The 16548-nt window shown below is 47.7% G+C and overlaps 1 protein-coding gene across 6 annotated transcripts in view; it reads left to right on the top strand.

Annotated features, from left to right (window-relative positions):
- The window catches only part of GLT1D1 (glycosyltransferase 1 domain containing 1), a 93022-nt gene that overhangs the window by 32536 nt on the left and 43938 nt on the right, over positions 1-16548 (top strand). For all 6 annotated transcript variants that reach the window (XM_045459613.1, XM_045459615.1, XM_045459611.1 and 3 more), the window contains 3 exons: positions 774-879; positions 4500-4551; positions 15463-15499. In XM_045459613.1, coding sequence (XP_045315569.1) covers positions 774-879; positions 4500-4551; positions 15463-15499 — 195 coding nt within the window. The remainder of the gene's footprint in view (positions 1-773; positions 880-4499; positions 4552-15462; positions 15500-16548) is intronic.

Here is a 16548-nt window from a genome sequence, read left to right as displayed (position 1 = left end):
ACACTGAATCTCGGGCGGGATGGCTGGTTTGAGAAATCCCAGTAGGAACACTCCGGTTAGAGCTGGTCTGTTTGGTGGTTTGCTGGCCAGTGTCTCCTGCAATTTTTGGCCGACTCTGCAAGTCCCTCTGGGGAGTCGCTTCTGCTAAGCACGTCATGTGGCTTGATCTGTGCACACCCGATGCCTCACACGTCTGAGCTCATCCAACGTCCCCTGACTCAGCCTGTCAGCAGCCCAGAGTGCTTCACTCCGAACAGACTTGCTCCCTGGCAGATCCCCTTTTTCCTTTACATGTGCAGGGTCTCGGATGGCTCGGGTTCCTACAACAGCCCTGCATCATGCTCCCTGAAGCCATGGTGGCCCCGGGGCGCCCTACGTCTTCCCTGGGCCCTCGCTAGCACGGCACCTGCTACTCTGATCCCCAGCCTGGCTGCACGTGGACTGCTCCTTCTCCGTCACAGATGCCGGATGAGCCCGTCTCCAATGAGCTCGGCTCTGATGGATGGGGGCCACAGCACTGGTTTTCACCTGTTAAAATGTAACGCTAATTGATTTAAAATAGTCCTGGCACCCGTGGTCTGACATGACCAATCCCCGTGTCATGTTTACGATAGGGATACCTATTCTGTTCCTCAGGCGAGCTGGATAAAACGAAACAAACAACAAAGCATGGTCCCCATTGGGTCCCCAATGGGTTTCCATTGCTCGGGGTGGGCTGGCGAGGGCTGTTGGCAAAGCCACGCTCTGCCTCACTAACCGTCATAATTTTGCAGGTCACGGGATTCCCTTTGGAATCATCTTCGGTGGAACCGATTTAAATGAAGATGTTAACCATGGAGAGAAGAAGGAAGTGATGGGGAAAGTCCTGGAAGAAGCCAGGTAATGCCTATGAGAACTTCACAGCTGGGGAGGTGGGGAGGGGGAGTTAACCCTTTGGGGCCTGGTGCATCGAAACCCAAAGACTCAGGAGGCAGTAGTTTGGGAAGTTTCCATCTTCACATAATAAAGCCAGTGTCTGCGTTTCATTGCTTTCTTTTCTTTCTTTCCCTTGGCACGTTTGAATTCTGCCAGGAAGAGTCACTGTAAACGAGTCATGGCATGAGGATAAACTACGGTTAATATTGGGCCAAGCTTCGTAGAACAGGCTGGAAGGCAGGGCCCTGCTGTCCTGTAGCACAACACACGCAGGTCCCAGATCTCGGGCGCACAAAGCGGGGTGTCTGGAGTGTTCTGAGCAGGGCTCTGAGCCGCGTGGGTTTCTGAGCTATGTGAAGCCATCCGGGACAGGGGTCACCGGTGGGATTGCTCAGCGGGGTGCCCTTTGAGGAACACCTTCCTGTGTCCCCCTCCCCCGGCCCCTGGCGTCCACTGTCCTGCTCTCTGCTTGTCTGCATTTGACTCCTTTAGACTCTCGTGTCAGTGGGACCCTGCAGTGTGTGTCCTTTGTGCCTGGCTTGCTTCGCAGAGCACATTGTCCTTCATCCGTGTTGTTACAAGATGGCAGGATTTCCTCTTTTTTCAAGGCTGAATAATAGGTCACTGTCTGCGCTCTCTACATTTTTTTTTTTTTTGGTGAAACATATACTACTTAAAAATTTTCAGTTTATTTGTTTATTTTGAGAGAGAGAGAGGCAGGGAGGGCAGACAGAGAGGAGAGAGAGAGGATCCCAAGCAGGCTCTGCACTGTCAGCACAGAGTCCGACGTGAGGCTCAAACTCATGAACCGTGAGATCATGACCTGAGCCAAACCAAGAGTCAGAGGCCCAACCGACTGAGTCACCCAGGCGCCCCTACAGTTTCTTTATCCACTTGTCTGTCGACGGACATTTAGTTTGCTCCCATGCCCCCAATAAATGGCCAACCACAAAATGTCTGGTCCGTCTCTACTCCTGTCCCAGCTGGGAAGTCGCGGTCAGGGAATCCAGAACTCTTTGAAGCTTTATGTCACCGGAGCATTCCCGGTCCCTTTAAAGACAGCACTCCAGGGTCCACGGTGCAGCCTAAGGCAGCCCCCTCCCCTGTTTATAAGGTGGGAGTCAGTCTTGCCCCTGAAAGCTGGGGTTACAGCGGTGTATTCGTCCATTTCAGACCCACTTCCTCCTGACAACGTCCTGGACGTGAATGTGGGGACACAACCAAGTCCAAATAGACAGTTTACTGTGTGCGTGTGTGTGTGTGCACCTGTGTGTGTGAGGGAAAGGGAGAGAGGGGGAGAGAAAGAAGGAGGGAAACGGGGAGAGAGAGGGAGGGAAAGGGAGAGAGGGAGAGAGAGGGAGAGTGAGAGAGAGAGGAAGAGGGAAAGAGAGGGAGAGAAAGGAGGGAAAGAGGGAGAGAGAGGGAGGGAGAGAGAGAGGAGGGTTACAGTAAACAAAGGTATACAGAGTTTGGGTTTATCTTGAAAGGTGATCTATCACTATAGGTTTTCTTGATGTTCATACGCCCTAAAAATCTATTACCCTTTGATTCATGCAGTTTGCTATGCACGGTCTTACAGAAGGAAAATAATTCTGCTTGGTAGAAACATTATTGAATGAATTCATCTTGTGGTATTATCATTAGCATTATTCATTGTGTTGTTATTAAAACACATTGATTTTCATCTGGGAGGGGTATTGATTGAAGCCCGTGCGTGGGAAGTCGGATGAATCCTAGATTCCCCGTCGGACAGCACACGGCGTACTTCTCTGTAAAATATTGAACTTGTGTAGCTTTATGATGAGTTTTGTTTTTAATCAAATACTTTTGAAATAGTTATATTTTTCTTATAAAGTCTATTTTTGAACTTTTCCAATGTTTGGAACCTTTTTCCTCTCTGGTATAACATTGAAATTACTTCAGCATCCGCTATTTGGGTCGTATTATAACGTGGTAAGTATCTGGGACTTGTAAATACTAAATTAAGTAAGGGGTTTGAGGCCTGTGGAAATTGTTTTGTGAAGGATTATGCAGGCTCACCTTAGAGAAACCTAACGTTGCCAAGCAAATGAGCAAAAGAGCTTACGTGAGATACACTGCCTCCGAGATAGTTTCGCCGCTAGGAAATACGTAGCACGGGATGGGTTAAAGCCCATGGGATGGTGGGTCAGAGAGTTCAGCATCAATAATTTCGAAGGGTCTTTGAGCTACAGTGTTACTAAAGATGTTTTCCACGAGCAAAATCACGAGTCAACGTGAGTATGTTTTGAAATGGCGATATTCGTCCGAAAGTGGGAAAAGCGGTAGTTTTCTCGTTTTCGTAAGAAATGCATTATTTTAGGGTCACCTGGTGGCTCAGTCGGTTGAGCATCCGACTCTTGATTTTGGCTCAGGTCATGATCCCAGGGTCACGGGATCAAGCCCCACGTCAGGCTCCAATGCTGAGCATAGAGCCTGTTTGGGACTCTCTCTCTCTCTCTCTCTCTCTCTCTGGGATTCTCTCCCTCTCTCTCCTCTCTCTCTCTGCCCCCTCTGTCTGCCCCCCTCAAAATAAATAAATGAATAAAATAAATATTTATTTATTAATGTTATTTTAAATTTATTTTCTTAGGATCGTGGGGTCAGAAGCTCTCTTAGTGGTTATCTTCTAGGTGGGTGGGTGTGAACCCAGGGTGCCCCAGCACGTGTCCTCTGTCTGATGCAAACCTTCCCAAGGCTGTCGTTGCCCCCTTGACGCCTTGACCCCCTTGACGCCTAGGTCCTGAGCGAATGGGGCGCCCCGGCAGAAGGGGTCACGGGGCGGGGTGGGCGGGGACAGCCCCTGGGCGAGGGTGCCCGACCCCCCTCTTCCTGTTGGGATGGACGGCAGGACTCACCTCCATTGGCTGGTTGGTTTGTTCGGTCCGCGGGTGTTTTTGCCAGTGTGCGGGTGCCGGGCACAAGTGCAGGGCTGGGGGCGTCCAGCGCGGAGCGATACTCTCACGGGAGGTGGGGGGGGGCGGTCCTGCTCGCCAAATGAGGGGATTCACTTTGCGCAAAGCACCTGGAGGATGCTTTCAACACGCCCCACCAGTCCTGAGCCATTTCTCACTCAGGGGGCCCCCCTGAGATGCCCCTGGCTCATCCCGTGTGTACCCAGCCCTAGTTTTGGAAACACCATTGCTCAGTGAATGTGGACATGAACATTCCGTGACCACGTGCCTTCAGTAAACTTTGAAGACGTTAGCACCGTCCTCCTGTGCTGCAGTCAGGGCTAGATGGCCTGTCCTTGGATCTTTTGCTCGTCTCCCGCTTCTGGCTTTCCGGCTTTTTCCCGGCTTCCCTGGCCTTGCATGGCAGGAACAACAACAACAACAACAAATTGAAATTCTGAGCTTCATTTGTTTATTCCTTGCACACCCAACTTGTTTTGATGTGCGTGGAGATTAAACCTGATGGCCTCTGACCACACGTGATAGAGATTGATAGCACCTGAAACTCAGCGCCTTGCTGTCTCTGACAAGTGGTCCCAAAGAGCTGTTCCATGGTCATGCTAATTGAATTCTGCCCTAATTGTTTTCCTCATTTTTGTTCACTTTTACTAGATTTGCCGTCGCCTTCACAGAGTCAATGAAGGAAATGGCACAAACACAGTGGGTATGTATTTATTTTGTGATGTTATTTGGGCCGTGCTGGTGAGGTTGGGGGGGGGGGGCGCTGAAGGCACTTTGATTCGAACTGACGATGTTCCCATGGACAATGCTTACTGTGGCCACAATAGTGTATTATGTTTCCCGTATATCAATGTTTTTTATTTGTGTAGATGCTCTTTTGTTTGTTTGTTTATTTATTTTTGAGAGAGACAGAGATAGGACGTGAGTGGGTTAGGGGCAGAGAGAGAGGGAGACACAGAATCCGAAGGAGGCTCCAGGCTCCGAGCTGTCAGCACAGAGCCCGACGCAGGACTCGAACTCACGGACCGCGAGATCGTGACCTGAGCCGAAGTCGGACGCTCAACCAACTGAGCCACCCAGGCGCCCCTGTGTAGATACTCTCAAGACGTCACTGATTTTTTTTTTTTTTTTTTACATTTCTGTTTTCCTTTTGTGCGCTCAGATTGGGTGATTTACAGGCTGTGCTGCAAATGTTGCAGCCAACTCAGGTGCACGCAGAGCAACAGTCTTTTAGGCGGTAGATGTAATTTCCAAGGTTGGACCATTTATCCAAAGAGCTTTAAAGCGTAGAGGACTTTTTGTAGCTCTGCAAGTTAATTCCCTTATTGACTTCTTTACTCACGATGGCTGGGGGGAGGAGGGGCAGGGGAATGAGCTGGTGGCAGTCTGAGTTCTCAGCGGGGAGTCACAGAAAGGCCTGGCAGAGCAGGCTGGAAATGGAAGGAGCCAACCCAGAGGCCACTTTGCCTCCCGAGCCACAAGCACAAGGCTCTGCTCTCGGGGAGCGGGGACCTGCAGGGAGCCTCGGTCACCAGCTCACCCGCTGTGCCCAGCACTTAAGCCCTTACCATTTGTCCCCATTATTCCTGTTGGGAGTATTTACAGGCTAGGCACTTTCTTTCTGGGATTTCTGTAAGATTTGGTGCTCGTATGCTGCCGCGTCGGGACAAGGGCAGATGCAGTCTTCCCTAGGACCGGTCCCTCACCAAAAGCTCTGGATTCTGTGGGCACGTGGGTGCGCTCACCCCCACAGCCGGGGCGCGCACACCTTCTTTCTTCACATCAAACGCTTCCCGGGCAGGAACTGGAGGTGGCCTTTTTCAGCTCAATTTAATACATTGAACATCTCAGAAGGAAGATCGACGAGCTTCCTGGCCCTGAGTTCCACGTTGTACCAGTTTGGCCATCTGTGTCCTCATGGCGTGCTGGTCCTCTGAAGTGATGCTTGTCCCCCTGGGGGATCCTGGGACTCTTTCAGGGTCTCCACAAAGTGGAGCCTATTTGCGTAAGAACAGGAAGCCGCTGTGTACCCTTCTCCCCATTGCGAAATCAGTGTTGAGAAAAACCGCTGACCGCTTTAGTCCCGGTGAAGGCCACCAGTGGGAGCCAGTAATAGTTGATTTTTCACACCACCCACTTGTAGTTTATTTATTTATTTTTTTCAACGTTTATTTATTTTTGGGACAGAGAGAGACAGAGCATGAACGGGGGAGGGGCAGAGAGAGAGGGAGACACAGAATCGGAAACAGGCTCCAGGCTCTGAGCCATCAGCCCAGAGCCCGACGTGGGGCTCGAACTCACGGGCCGCGAGATCGTGACCTGGCTGAAGTCGGACGCTTAACCGACTGCGCCACCCAGGCGCCCCCCACTTGTAGTTTAAAAAAGAAATCCCTTTAAGATTTCCTTGCTGAGCCAATAATATTGTTTAATTTTATCAACTCTCAACCTTTGAATGTAAGTTTTTTTAATGTCCTGTGTAATGACACAGGGAGTGTACCTAAGGCTGTCTGCTGCCTTCTGAGTGAAGCATGGTGTTTATCTGGACGTGAAGGCGCTTGTGTGGTTGAGTCGCAAGTGGAACCAGATACTTGAATGGTTGGCAGACAGGCTTGGGCATTTGTCAGACATTTTTCTTCCAAACGAGTGGCTCGAGCCAGTCACCGTAAGCAAGACGGCTGGCATTATCTGTTGTCCACAATAACATTTGCCCTGTTGAGCAAAAAAAAAAAAAAAATCAGAATTTCGGAAAGCCACCACGCGGCCGACAGCTTCCCTGGTCGTGTTAACACGTGAGATTTTTGTTTCGATGTTGTGTCACGAAATGCCTCAGCATTCGGAAGATCTGCACCGCTCAGGGAATCCGGTCTTTTTCAGATGACGGAGGTGTGGCGTGTGACATAGTTGTGCACAGGTGAAGTAGCCGTCCAGAGTGCAAGATGGACCCACGGACTTTACTGGAACAGAGCATGAGACGATTTCGGGTTCCTTTAGGACATTCCCATTGGTTGAGTTTTGGTGCAAGCATCTGAGAATAATGCTTGCAGTGATCTGAACGGCCCCCCCCTTTTCCAGCCACCTCTCAGGGAGATGCTGAATTTCTTCACATTTCTTCACATACCTGAGTCCAAACAGCATCCTCAAACAGGTCCAACGGAGCAGCAGATCTGGGACCCCGCCTGTCTTCTGTTAAGCCAGACAGGAAAGGAAGCTTCTACCTGTTGAAGCATATGTTCCTGGTCTGTGAATCTGTAGCCCTCCCCGCCCCCCGCCCCCCGAGCTTCTCCATCTCCAATGTCCAATGTCACCTCTGTCCGTTGACCCTAAGCATAGATGTGCTCATAACAAGCCACACCAAACATAGCGCCTTAGATCAAACACTTGTAATTTATTCTTTGCATTGCCTGGGTCAGCTCAGCCAGGCCGGGTAGTCTGGGGTGGCCACCTTGCTAACACGGCTGGGGCCTTCGCTAGGATGGTGGGGACAACTGAGGCCTCTCCCCCCCTGGTCTGCTGTCCCCCATGAGGCTCCGCAGCAGGAGAGAGCAGGCACCGGTGTGAAAGCTTTCAACCTGATGCTTGCCTAATGTTTGGCCAAAGCAAGTCAAGGAGTGGAGATAGAGTCTGCCTCATAATGGGAGGGGCTTCAAGGACACGCACACAAGGAAGGATGCACTTAGCACCGGTCCTCTCCTTCGTCCTATGTGGTTGTGAGCTCCCTGAGGACAGGGACAAAGTATGGATCTCGCTGGTGCGTCCCCAGAGGGGTCACACCTCCTCGTGTTCAGTACACGCTTGTTGAATTGGATTTACCAAGGAAGGACCCTTCTTGAGAACTTCTTAATGTAGAGATTTCCACACACAAGCAAAAGCAGCAGGAATGGAAGAGTGAACTCCCACTACCTGCCACCTGCTTACACCCGTCAGTGCTTACTTAATCTACCGTCATTCTTCCTGCTCACACACACACTCACACACACATGCATGTGCCTGCACACATACATACACACACGCGCACATGCACAGTCACACACACTCTCACACACGCAAACGCTCTCACACACGTGCATGCACACACACGCACACACTTATTTTCTGGAATATTAAAACAAATCACGCCACTTCACCCGCAAATATATGCCATTTTACCTACAGATGCACTTTGATAGTGATTTTTTTTTTAAACCTACGTACCACGTTCTGGACAAATTTTTGTGTGGGAAGCATGTAAGGAAGGAGTAAAGCGGGACTCGAGAATATTAACGTGATTTAAGATTTTTATCAACAAATTCTGGACGAGCTCGACTGAAGGAGTTTGGATGGGGAAAGGAAGGAGAACGAAATGGGAGCCCCAGGCACGCTGAATCTGAGACAGATATGGGACTCAGTCGTAAATATCCGGAGCGTCGCCGCGGCGTGAGGCTGTCCCGGGGAAGAGGGCGCAGCTGGAGATACAGAGCCGGGAGTCGCCGGTGTCGCAGTGATAACTGACGTGTGGGACAGTTATTCTTACGTGGGTCCAGTTTCCTACGTGGTGAGGACCGCACCGAATGCACAGAGCCGCCACGGTCTGGGTGGGTGTGGCAGTAGGGGTGACGATGCCCCAGAGGTGCCCGTAGAAGGGCCAGCTTATGTCTGGGAGCTCACCTGAGACCACTCGCGTTCTCAAACGGAGGTGGCCACACCAGAGGGACTGTAATCCCAGGTCAGTGGTCTTTGTTTTCAGAAGAGGCTCTTGCAAGTAGCATAACAAAGCTTGTTTTGTTTTGTTTTGTTTTGTTTTTTAAACCAAACAGGAAGCAAATGTTCAGCCTGGGGTGATGACGTAAGAGACCGTATAATAAAAGCTGATACTAAAGAAAGGAGGCATCTCGTTTTAGAGTTTAAAGTGGTGGGGGTTAGTTATTAAATTCGAACATGAGCCTGTGTTTTTAATACAGTGTTTTGTGCTATTTTTGGTGGATGATTTTTCAGTAAAGTTCCACTCAATACTTCATCTGATCAGTTTTTACAGATAAAAAAAAAAAGACCTATAAATAATGTAAAGCTTCATTATTCAGCTGCGTTTGTATAATTATTTTAGATGGGTTTTTGTAGACAGATGATTTTTTACTTAGGTCTTCTGAACAGAGATACGGTTTTTGAGTAATTACGTTTGACTCTTCATTACTGAATTGCCAGCTTTTGTTTTTAATTTTGTGTCCCTTCGTTTCGGGAGCAGGCTTGACTCGGGTTGTTGTTTACTGCATCCTACCTAATTATTATGAAACCGGAATCAAATTCCGATAATCTCAGATTAGAAAGATGTGTGGCATTTGCGTCTGATTGCGCAGAACTCACTGACCGTTATTCTACTCGTGGTTGTGGTTTATTCTTGTGGTTGCTCTTTATCAGGCTCAAATCGGCCCAAACAAAGAGCCGTGTAGGGCCAAGGTGCCGTTGCCTTCTTCCCCGTGGAGTCCAATCATTCCACCCCCTGGTCATTGACCTGAGACAATGTGCATGGAGCATTGGCCACCCAGGGAGCTACCCAAGTTGAGGGTCCAACATTTTTATTGGAGCTTCATTCTGTAGGTTTGGGTGGTTGACAGCTCATGTGCAGGAATCCAGTGTTGGAAGGGGACAGATGCCACTTGACTCCAAGTTCCCACCCTAAGTGACCCGGTTGGTCTTTGTGGCATGGCCGGCCCCCACCCCAAGCCCATTGGTTGTGACTGGCCCTGCCCTAAACAAAGACACTCCTATCATGCATCATGTAGATTATCTCCCAGAGGTCACGTGCAAAGGCCAAGTTCTTTATTGTACATCGTCTAGCTCCAAAATCTTATTATTTCAGCATGTCATCAATATAAAAATGACGAATGGGATAGTTCACTTTTTTCCTGGTTTGTTTTTGTACTGTCTTCAAACCTCATCGCGCCTTATACACTTAGGGCACATCTCCGTTCAGAGCAGCCCTTGTTCAAGGGTGCCCTGGTCTCCCGTGTCTGGTGGCTGGTTGGTCAGCCCAGCCCTGTACATACAAGTGGGGGATGAACTTTTTCAAGATTGCGAAGACACACTCTCGCACAGCATTGGGGAGTGGGAGATATCTTAACGGAAATGTATCCAGAACGGGTGTATTTTGCCAGCCCCAGGTCCCTTTCCGCCCTCTGGGAAAGCCAGGGTACTACTTTGGAGGCTGTTTATGGTCCCCTATCTATCTCTGGCTGACTACACAGATTAGTTGGATTGGATTTCAATAAAGATGGTTTTATTTTATCTCTTTTAATTGGAAATGCCTTTGTTTGGGCTCATCGTTATTATTTTTTAGTGTTGTTTAAATCACCCTTAACGTGACAACGTGCCTACTTTGTGAAGGGCACACTCCCAGCCGGCTCTTTACTGGGTCTGCACGCTGTGTCGTTAATATTTATCACACGAGTTCAACGCCGGTTGTGTTTTGGGAAAACGCTGCTCTGTTGGTTTGTGAAATTATAACCTTGATGTGGCATTTTTAGGAATTTGATTCACTACCCATCTCTAACTTTGATGTGTGCCTTATGGAAACGTAAAGCTAATCTATACAGAATGTTGGTTTCTCATTACTGTATGTAATACACATTTCAGCATGCAAATTTGGGTTAAAAGTGAAGGATGCTTTCTGTAAATTCACCAGACTTTCACCAGAAAGTGTGACTATTTCACAGGAAGAAAGAAAGAAAGAAAGAAAGAAAGAAAGAAAGAAAGAAAGAGGAAGGAAGGAAGGAAGGAAGGAAGGAAGGATGGAAGGAAGGAAGGAAGGAAGGAAAATTAGGTATACATCTTAATGGAAGTTTTTTCTCTCCACGGAAGCAGTGATCGTGGGTTTAATATGTCTCCGTTGGGTCCAAAACCCTACAGGCTTACAGAAAATTCAACTGCACTCTTGACCCACTTTCTCTAAGAAGTTCTCTGCTGAAAGGACTTTCTCCGAATTCAAATATTTATAAGCTGTTTTGTAAACATCTTGAGTTTGAATAAATATTGCTTGAAGTGGTTATTGAATTCGAAAAAGCACAATGATAACCAAAATGGCCCATGTGACTCTCTGCCGAGGTTAGCACTGAGCTAAGCCTTCTGGTGTCTTGACATTTTGGAGTTTTTTGTTTTTTTTAGTTTGGAGACTGTGCGTCACTGCCTGCTGGGGCTTACCGTTCTGTGGCTCGCCTCGGCACTCATTGAAGAAAAATAACTTTCTCGAAGCAGTTTAGGTATAGGCAATACGTAGAGTGTTCTTTTACTTTCAGTGTGTGCGTGTACTCATCAAAATTCTTTTGGAAATTGCAATGCAGAAAGCAAGACAGATTTCGTGGGCTGTCACCTGTGCAGCTGGCAGGACAGGTGAGCTCACTAAGCCAATGGAGGTGCTCCCTCGTGCCCACCCGTCTGAACGAGCCGCGTGTGAACTAATTGCTGACCTACGTACTGAATGCATGTTGTCCTGTGAACGCTTTCTCCCCTATCTTCCCGCATGGTCCACTGCTCTGTACCTGATTATCTCTGAAAATCACACCGGCAGCCGCAGGAGCCATGCAGACCACAGCTTTTGTTATGGTTCCTACTGTCATGGAAACTCAGAATCATTCCCCTCGTCAGTTTCATCCTTAGACGCCCTCCCTACTTGTATGTGGCCCTCCCTGCAAATACCCTGTAACAGAAACTCCAGGGACTGATCACACCCTAGGAAGCTAATCGTTTTTAATAACTTCCATTAAGATTGGCTTTCCTCAGAGATTTCTCGATAGAAATGCAAATGGTCTTTGCATTTTTCTTCCCCAAATGAGATCCCTGGGAATTGGAAAGTTTTAATGTAACTCAAAGAATGCAAAAGTCATCAGTTCCAGAGCGGAGACCGCCCCACCCGGCACCTTTTACAGGATCATGACCTGGGGCTCAGACATCTGGAATGATCAGAAGTGCTGAGAATTCCTCAAATCACCAAGGAACAGAAAGGTCGGGGAAGCTTTTGAATCACATCAAGGGTTCCCAGTAAATCTATTTACTCCATAGATTTAACTGTTGTTGTTGTTGTTGTTGTTGTTGTTGTTGTTGTTGTTTAGGACGTCTTCCTTCAGGTTTTCCTGTTGGCGTTTCTATTTCCTGTGCTGCCAGTTAGCTTTGGATCCCATGGGACTGGATCCCGATCCAGTCTTCATTCAGAGATACTCCTCACCCCATTCATGAATCCTTTCTTTTCTTGAAAAATCTCTCTTTGTCTGGTTCAGTTGCAAGAGCTCAGTGAAAAGGCTGTGCCCCATCTATCTTCTTTCCTTGCTTAAAAACTGATTTCCAAGGGAAAGCGTAGGGAGAAAGGAAGAGAACCACGTTCCCTGAAAAGAGCCCAAGTCCTATGCGTTTTTGTTTTTATTTTTTTTTAACATAGGTACACTTTGAAGCTTTCCACTTATGAGCCATGAGTTTTGTAACTCTCTGAAAAGCACTTTTAACGAAGCCATCGTCAAAAGTCACGTTGTAATTTCAAAGTAAAAATCAGTATTTCGTCACAGAGCCTGTGCGTATATTTCAAAAATAATCCTTGCTGTGGTTTCTACTTGCAGAGAGCTTGATTTCAGAAGGTTATGTAAATCAAAAAACAGGGGGTTTGTTGTCGCTGCCTGTTACTCCATTATAAAAAGGCATCAGTTACCGTTTGGACCTGCTAGAAAGTCAGGTGTATTTGTAAGTACCTATCCGACGGGACACTGGCTTTTTATACCTAGTAATGGGCCAAATTCAGTAATGGTTTCTCATAGACACTTCCCCACCCCCTACATGCACACACGTTCACACACAGTCTTCTTTTTCATTTCCTGCATCGATGAGCTAATCTTGCAAGGGAAGTGATATACAAGGATTTTGACTCTTGTGTTACTTCAAGGCAAGAGAAACAATAATAAATACTGAGAAAAGAAAGCTAATTTGTACTTAGAGCATTTTAATATAGATAATGTTTTTCAAAATCAATATAAGCCAGTTGGCTTTTGCCAGATTTCTTTTATTACAGAGATTAAAAATAACCCAGGTCCAGATTTTATATATATATATATATATATATATATATATATATAGTAACTGCATTTTCTCGATTTGCTAGGATGAGATCTTAAAATACCATTCATAACATGTTTTAAACATCTATATAGGACTTGATACTTATTTTCTCATGGTCTAGTAGATTTAGGGGAAATAATGCTCAGATATATGCCAAGACCAGCAGATAGATCCAGAAGTTTCCACACAGAATCCATTCATTCTGCTTATGGAGTTTGGATACCAGTTTAATTAATTTTTGTTTGTGTCAGATGGAATTTTCTTGAAGGCAGCATTTTGGGCTTATGCATTTCTACAGTAGATGGAGTGTATTTCCAATGAAAACAGCGGCAAGGCAAAAACCCTATTTTGCCTTCCCTCAATTAATCAAATCTATGTAGAATTATATTGAATCTGTTTTTGTCAAACGCTGGTGTTCACGTTAATGTTCAAATGCCAGGCTGGTCTGTTTTTGCCAGTGTGTTAGCCTCGCTTTCCGAGCCAAGGTTTTAGACTTGGGGCTGGCCGAAGGCACCCATAGGCAACTCCATACTCCAGTAAAAGTCTCTCCAGCCTTCCAGTGAAATTATAATTACACAAAAGGAGTATTTTAGGGCTCGGAACTTCTATTTCTAATTTCAAATTGTTGCTAGTAGCCATTTTTTTCCATTAAAGTTAACTTTTTTTTTTTTTAACTGGTAGGGAGGAGAATTTTTTAAACTTTTTTTAATGGTTTATTATTTTAAGGGCATTTTATTTTATTTTATTTAAAAACTTTTTTTAATGTTTATTTTTTGAGGGGGGCAGAGAGAGACAGAGTGTGAGTCAGGGGCAGGGGGAGAAAGAGAGAGAGGGAGACACAGAATCCGAAGCAGGCTCCAGGCTCCGAGCTGTCAGCACAGAGCCCGATGCGGGGCTCGAACTCACGAACCGTGAGATCAAGACCTGAGCCGAAGCCGGACACTCAACTGACTGAGCCGCCCAGGCGCTGCTTAGGGGCTTTTTAAAAGGGGTGTTCGGGGCGCCTGGGTGGCTCAGTCAGTTAAGCATCTGACTTTGGCTCAGGTCATGATCTCGCAGTCCGTGAGTTCAAGCCCCGCATCAGACTCTGTGCTGACAGCTCAGAGCCTGCAGCCTGTTTCAGATTCTGTGTCTCCCTCTCTCTCTGACCCTCCCCCGTTCATGCTGTCTCTCCCTGTCTCAAAAATAAATAAATGTTAAAAAAAAAAAATTAAAAAAAAAAAGGGTGTTCCTCCCTGCTTTATGGAGAATTGAGGATGGTCCAGGCTTTTGAGGTCTTGGGTGCTTCTAAGGATTCGATAGAAAACATAACACTCAGGACCAAAGCAAAGAGCACCAAGTCTCCTGTCTGTGTACCGAGTTGCATTCAGCTCCCTGGAGACGGCGGGATGCTGTGCCTCCCACCCTCTTCCCATCCACCGGGTGGAAGGCAGGGTCACCCCCTTCTCCCTGTCCACTGGTCTCCTTGGTGGGACCGCTTCGGCGTCGGCTAGTTTTCCAAACCTAGAACTGATTGAGGGTGTGGGTGGAAGCGGGTCTGCACCCACGTGCACCAGCATGGGCTCCACGTCACCTGGGGGTGACGGCACCCATCCACACACATGCAGGCAGGGGGAACACCATTCCTGAGCTGGGCTGGTCCCCTCGTGCCCCGCTGGGATGCGTAGGTCTCATGACAAACCGGTAAAGACCTTACCTTCCCATCACGTTCTAAACAGCCATTGGCGCCTATGTGACCCCACAGCCTTCCACGCTTTGTGTCGAAACTCGATTTTAAAAGTATTTAAGCCACCGATCCAAAATGAGTTTAAGAAATGGATTCTTTTTCTCTCTAGTAGTTTTCTGAAGGTCCACCAGAAAACACCGCCAGGAGTAGTAAGTTTATATCTTGGTACAAACGTGCTCCGTCACGCAAAGTGCCGCCTGGTCCAAGTCAGAGAGGCACTCGGGGAGGGTCCTTACAGGGTCCTGGAGACCAGTCCTTCCCTCGCCTTGAAGAATCTGCCCCCCCCCCCCCACCGTGCCTGTTTTCCTGTTTCTCAACATACTGGATGTGCTTCTCCCCTCCCCTCACGACCCTCCCTTCCCCCCTTCTCTCCCTTTCCTCCCCTTCTCTTATCTTCTCCACAGGTGGGGGTTGGGGAGTGTATTGCTTCCATTCAAGGATATGTGTCCCCAAACCACTAGGGCACAAGGTAGACAGACACCACACGGGCTCTGCCACTGGCTTGTTCTGTGTCTGACCTTCAGTAACTTTTCTACTAACGTCGTAACTGGAAAATTGTGATAACGCACTGCGCCTAATTTAAGGGACCTCTTTCTTTGTGCTTCTGACCTTAAAGATGCTGTGTTTTAATGGGCTAACCCCATTAAAGGCAGAAGGTAGTCCGCTTTTAGAAAGTAACTAGTCTGTGAGCATCTGTGTGGATGATCCTTTGTGATGTTTCCAAGGCGATTTTTTTAATGGCCTTCCTTTTACTTCTAAAAGACATTTGTAACGGGCTATCCGGTTTACTCTGTTTTCTCTCTCCTCTCTTTTCAAAAGCCGCATGCTAGGGGAAAGATCTATGTCCAGAGTCAAGGTAAGAATTTTAAAATGTACGTATTTTTAAAACATGAGTCCATTCAGAGACCTGCCCTGAAGTGTTTGTGGATGAATACAGTGTCTTAGACTTACCTAATAATGATTAGTAGAATGGGTATGCTTGGTATTTCCTTACACGAAGATGAAGGACAGACATGAGAGCATTATAAAAGGGTCATTTAAAATGCAGTTCAGTTAACACTTTCCACCAGCAGAAGCACGGTGCGCTCTCTTGATGGCGTGTTTACAACAGGAGACCTGAGTATGTCTCTTTTAGTTGGGATGAGGGGAAGTGCACCCCCCGCTTCCTGCCCTCACCCAATCCCAGCCTTTCAGGAAGCTCTCAGCATCTCCTAAACACAGTGAGGAAACCACTGTCTTATTTTTTTCTAATGTTTATTTATTTATTTTGAGAGAGAGAGAGAGAGAGAGCAGGAGAGGGGCAGAGGGAGAGGATCCCAAGCAGGCTCCGCACTGTCAGCACAGAGCCCGACACGGGGCTCGAACTCGTATACCGTGAGATCGTGACGCGAGCCGAAATCAAGAGTCAGACGCTCAACCCACAGAGCCACCCAGGCGCCTGAAAGCGCCGTATTATTGTTTACACAACAGAAATCACAGAAAGAAGCCGTTCCAAAGAACGCGTAGCTGCAAGCTTAGGTCAGCACAGGTGTTGCGGCCAAGGCCATGAGTTCTAGTTTCGTGAGGAGTTTTCCAAGGTGCTGAGCCCCAGAGGGGCCCGGGGCCCCCCAATCCCACCTCAGCCGCACGGTATAAATCCTCTAGGGGGTTCCGTGATATTTGTAGCAGAAGAATCACTTATCAAATAAACCCTTTCTTGGAACTCCCACTTTAAAAAGAGATGCTGTGACTCAGTATGTACAGAAGGCGTGTGAGTGTCAGGGCAGGTGCGGGGCTAACACCTCCCTGTTCCTCCGTCGTGGCCTGATTTATAGCCGGGGAGCACATGGGCGTACCACGAAAACACGGCCTTGAAGCACACATGGGTTTGGACGCAGCCTCTACCCCCTACGCCCTGAGTCGCTG

This window comes from Leopardus geoffroyi, chromosome D3 (assembly GCF_018350155.1).
Source record: "Leopardus geoffroyi isolate Oge1 chromosome D3, O.geoffroyi_Oge1_pat1.0, whole genome shotgun sequence".
In the NCBI taxonomy this organism is placed as follows: domain Eukaryota; kingdom Metazoa; phylum Chordata; class Mammalia; order Carnivora; family Felidae; genus Leopardus; species Leopardus geoffroyi.
Note: the sequence above shows the minus strand (reverse complement) of the source record. Positions and strands in the feature narration are given on the sequence as shown.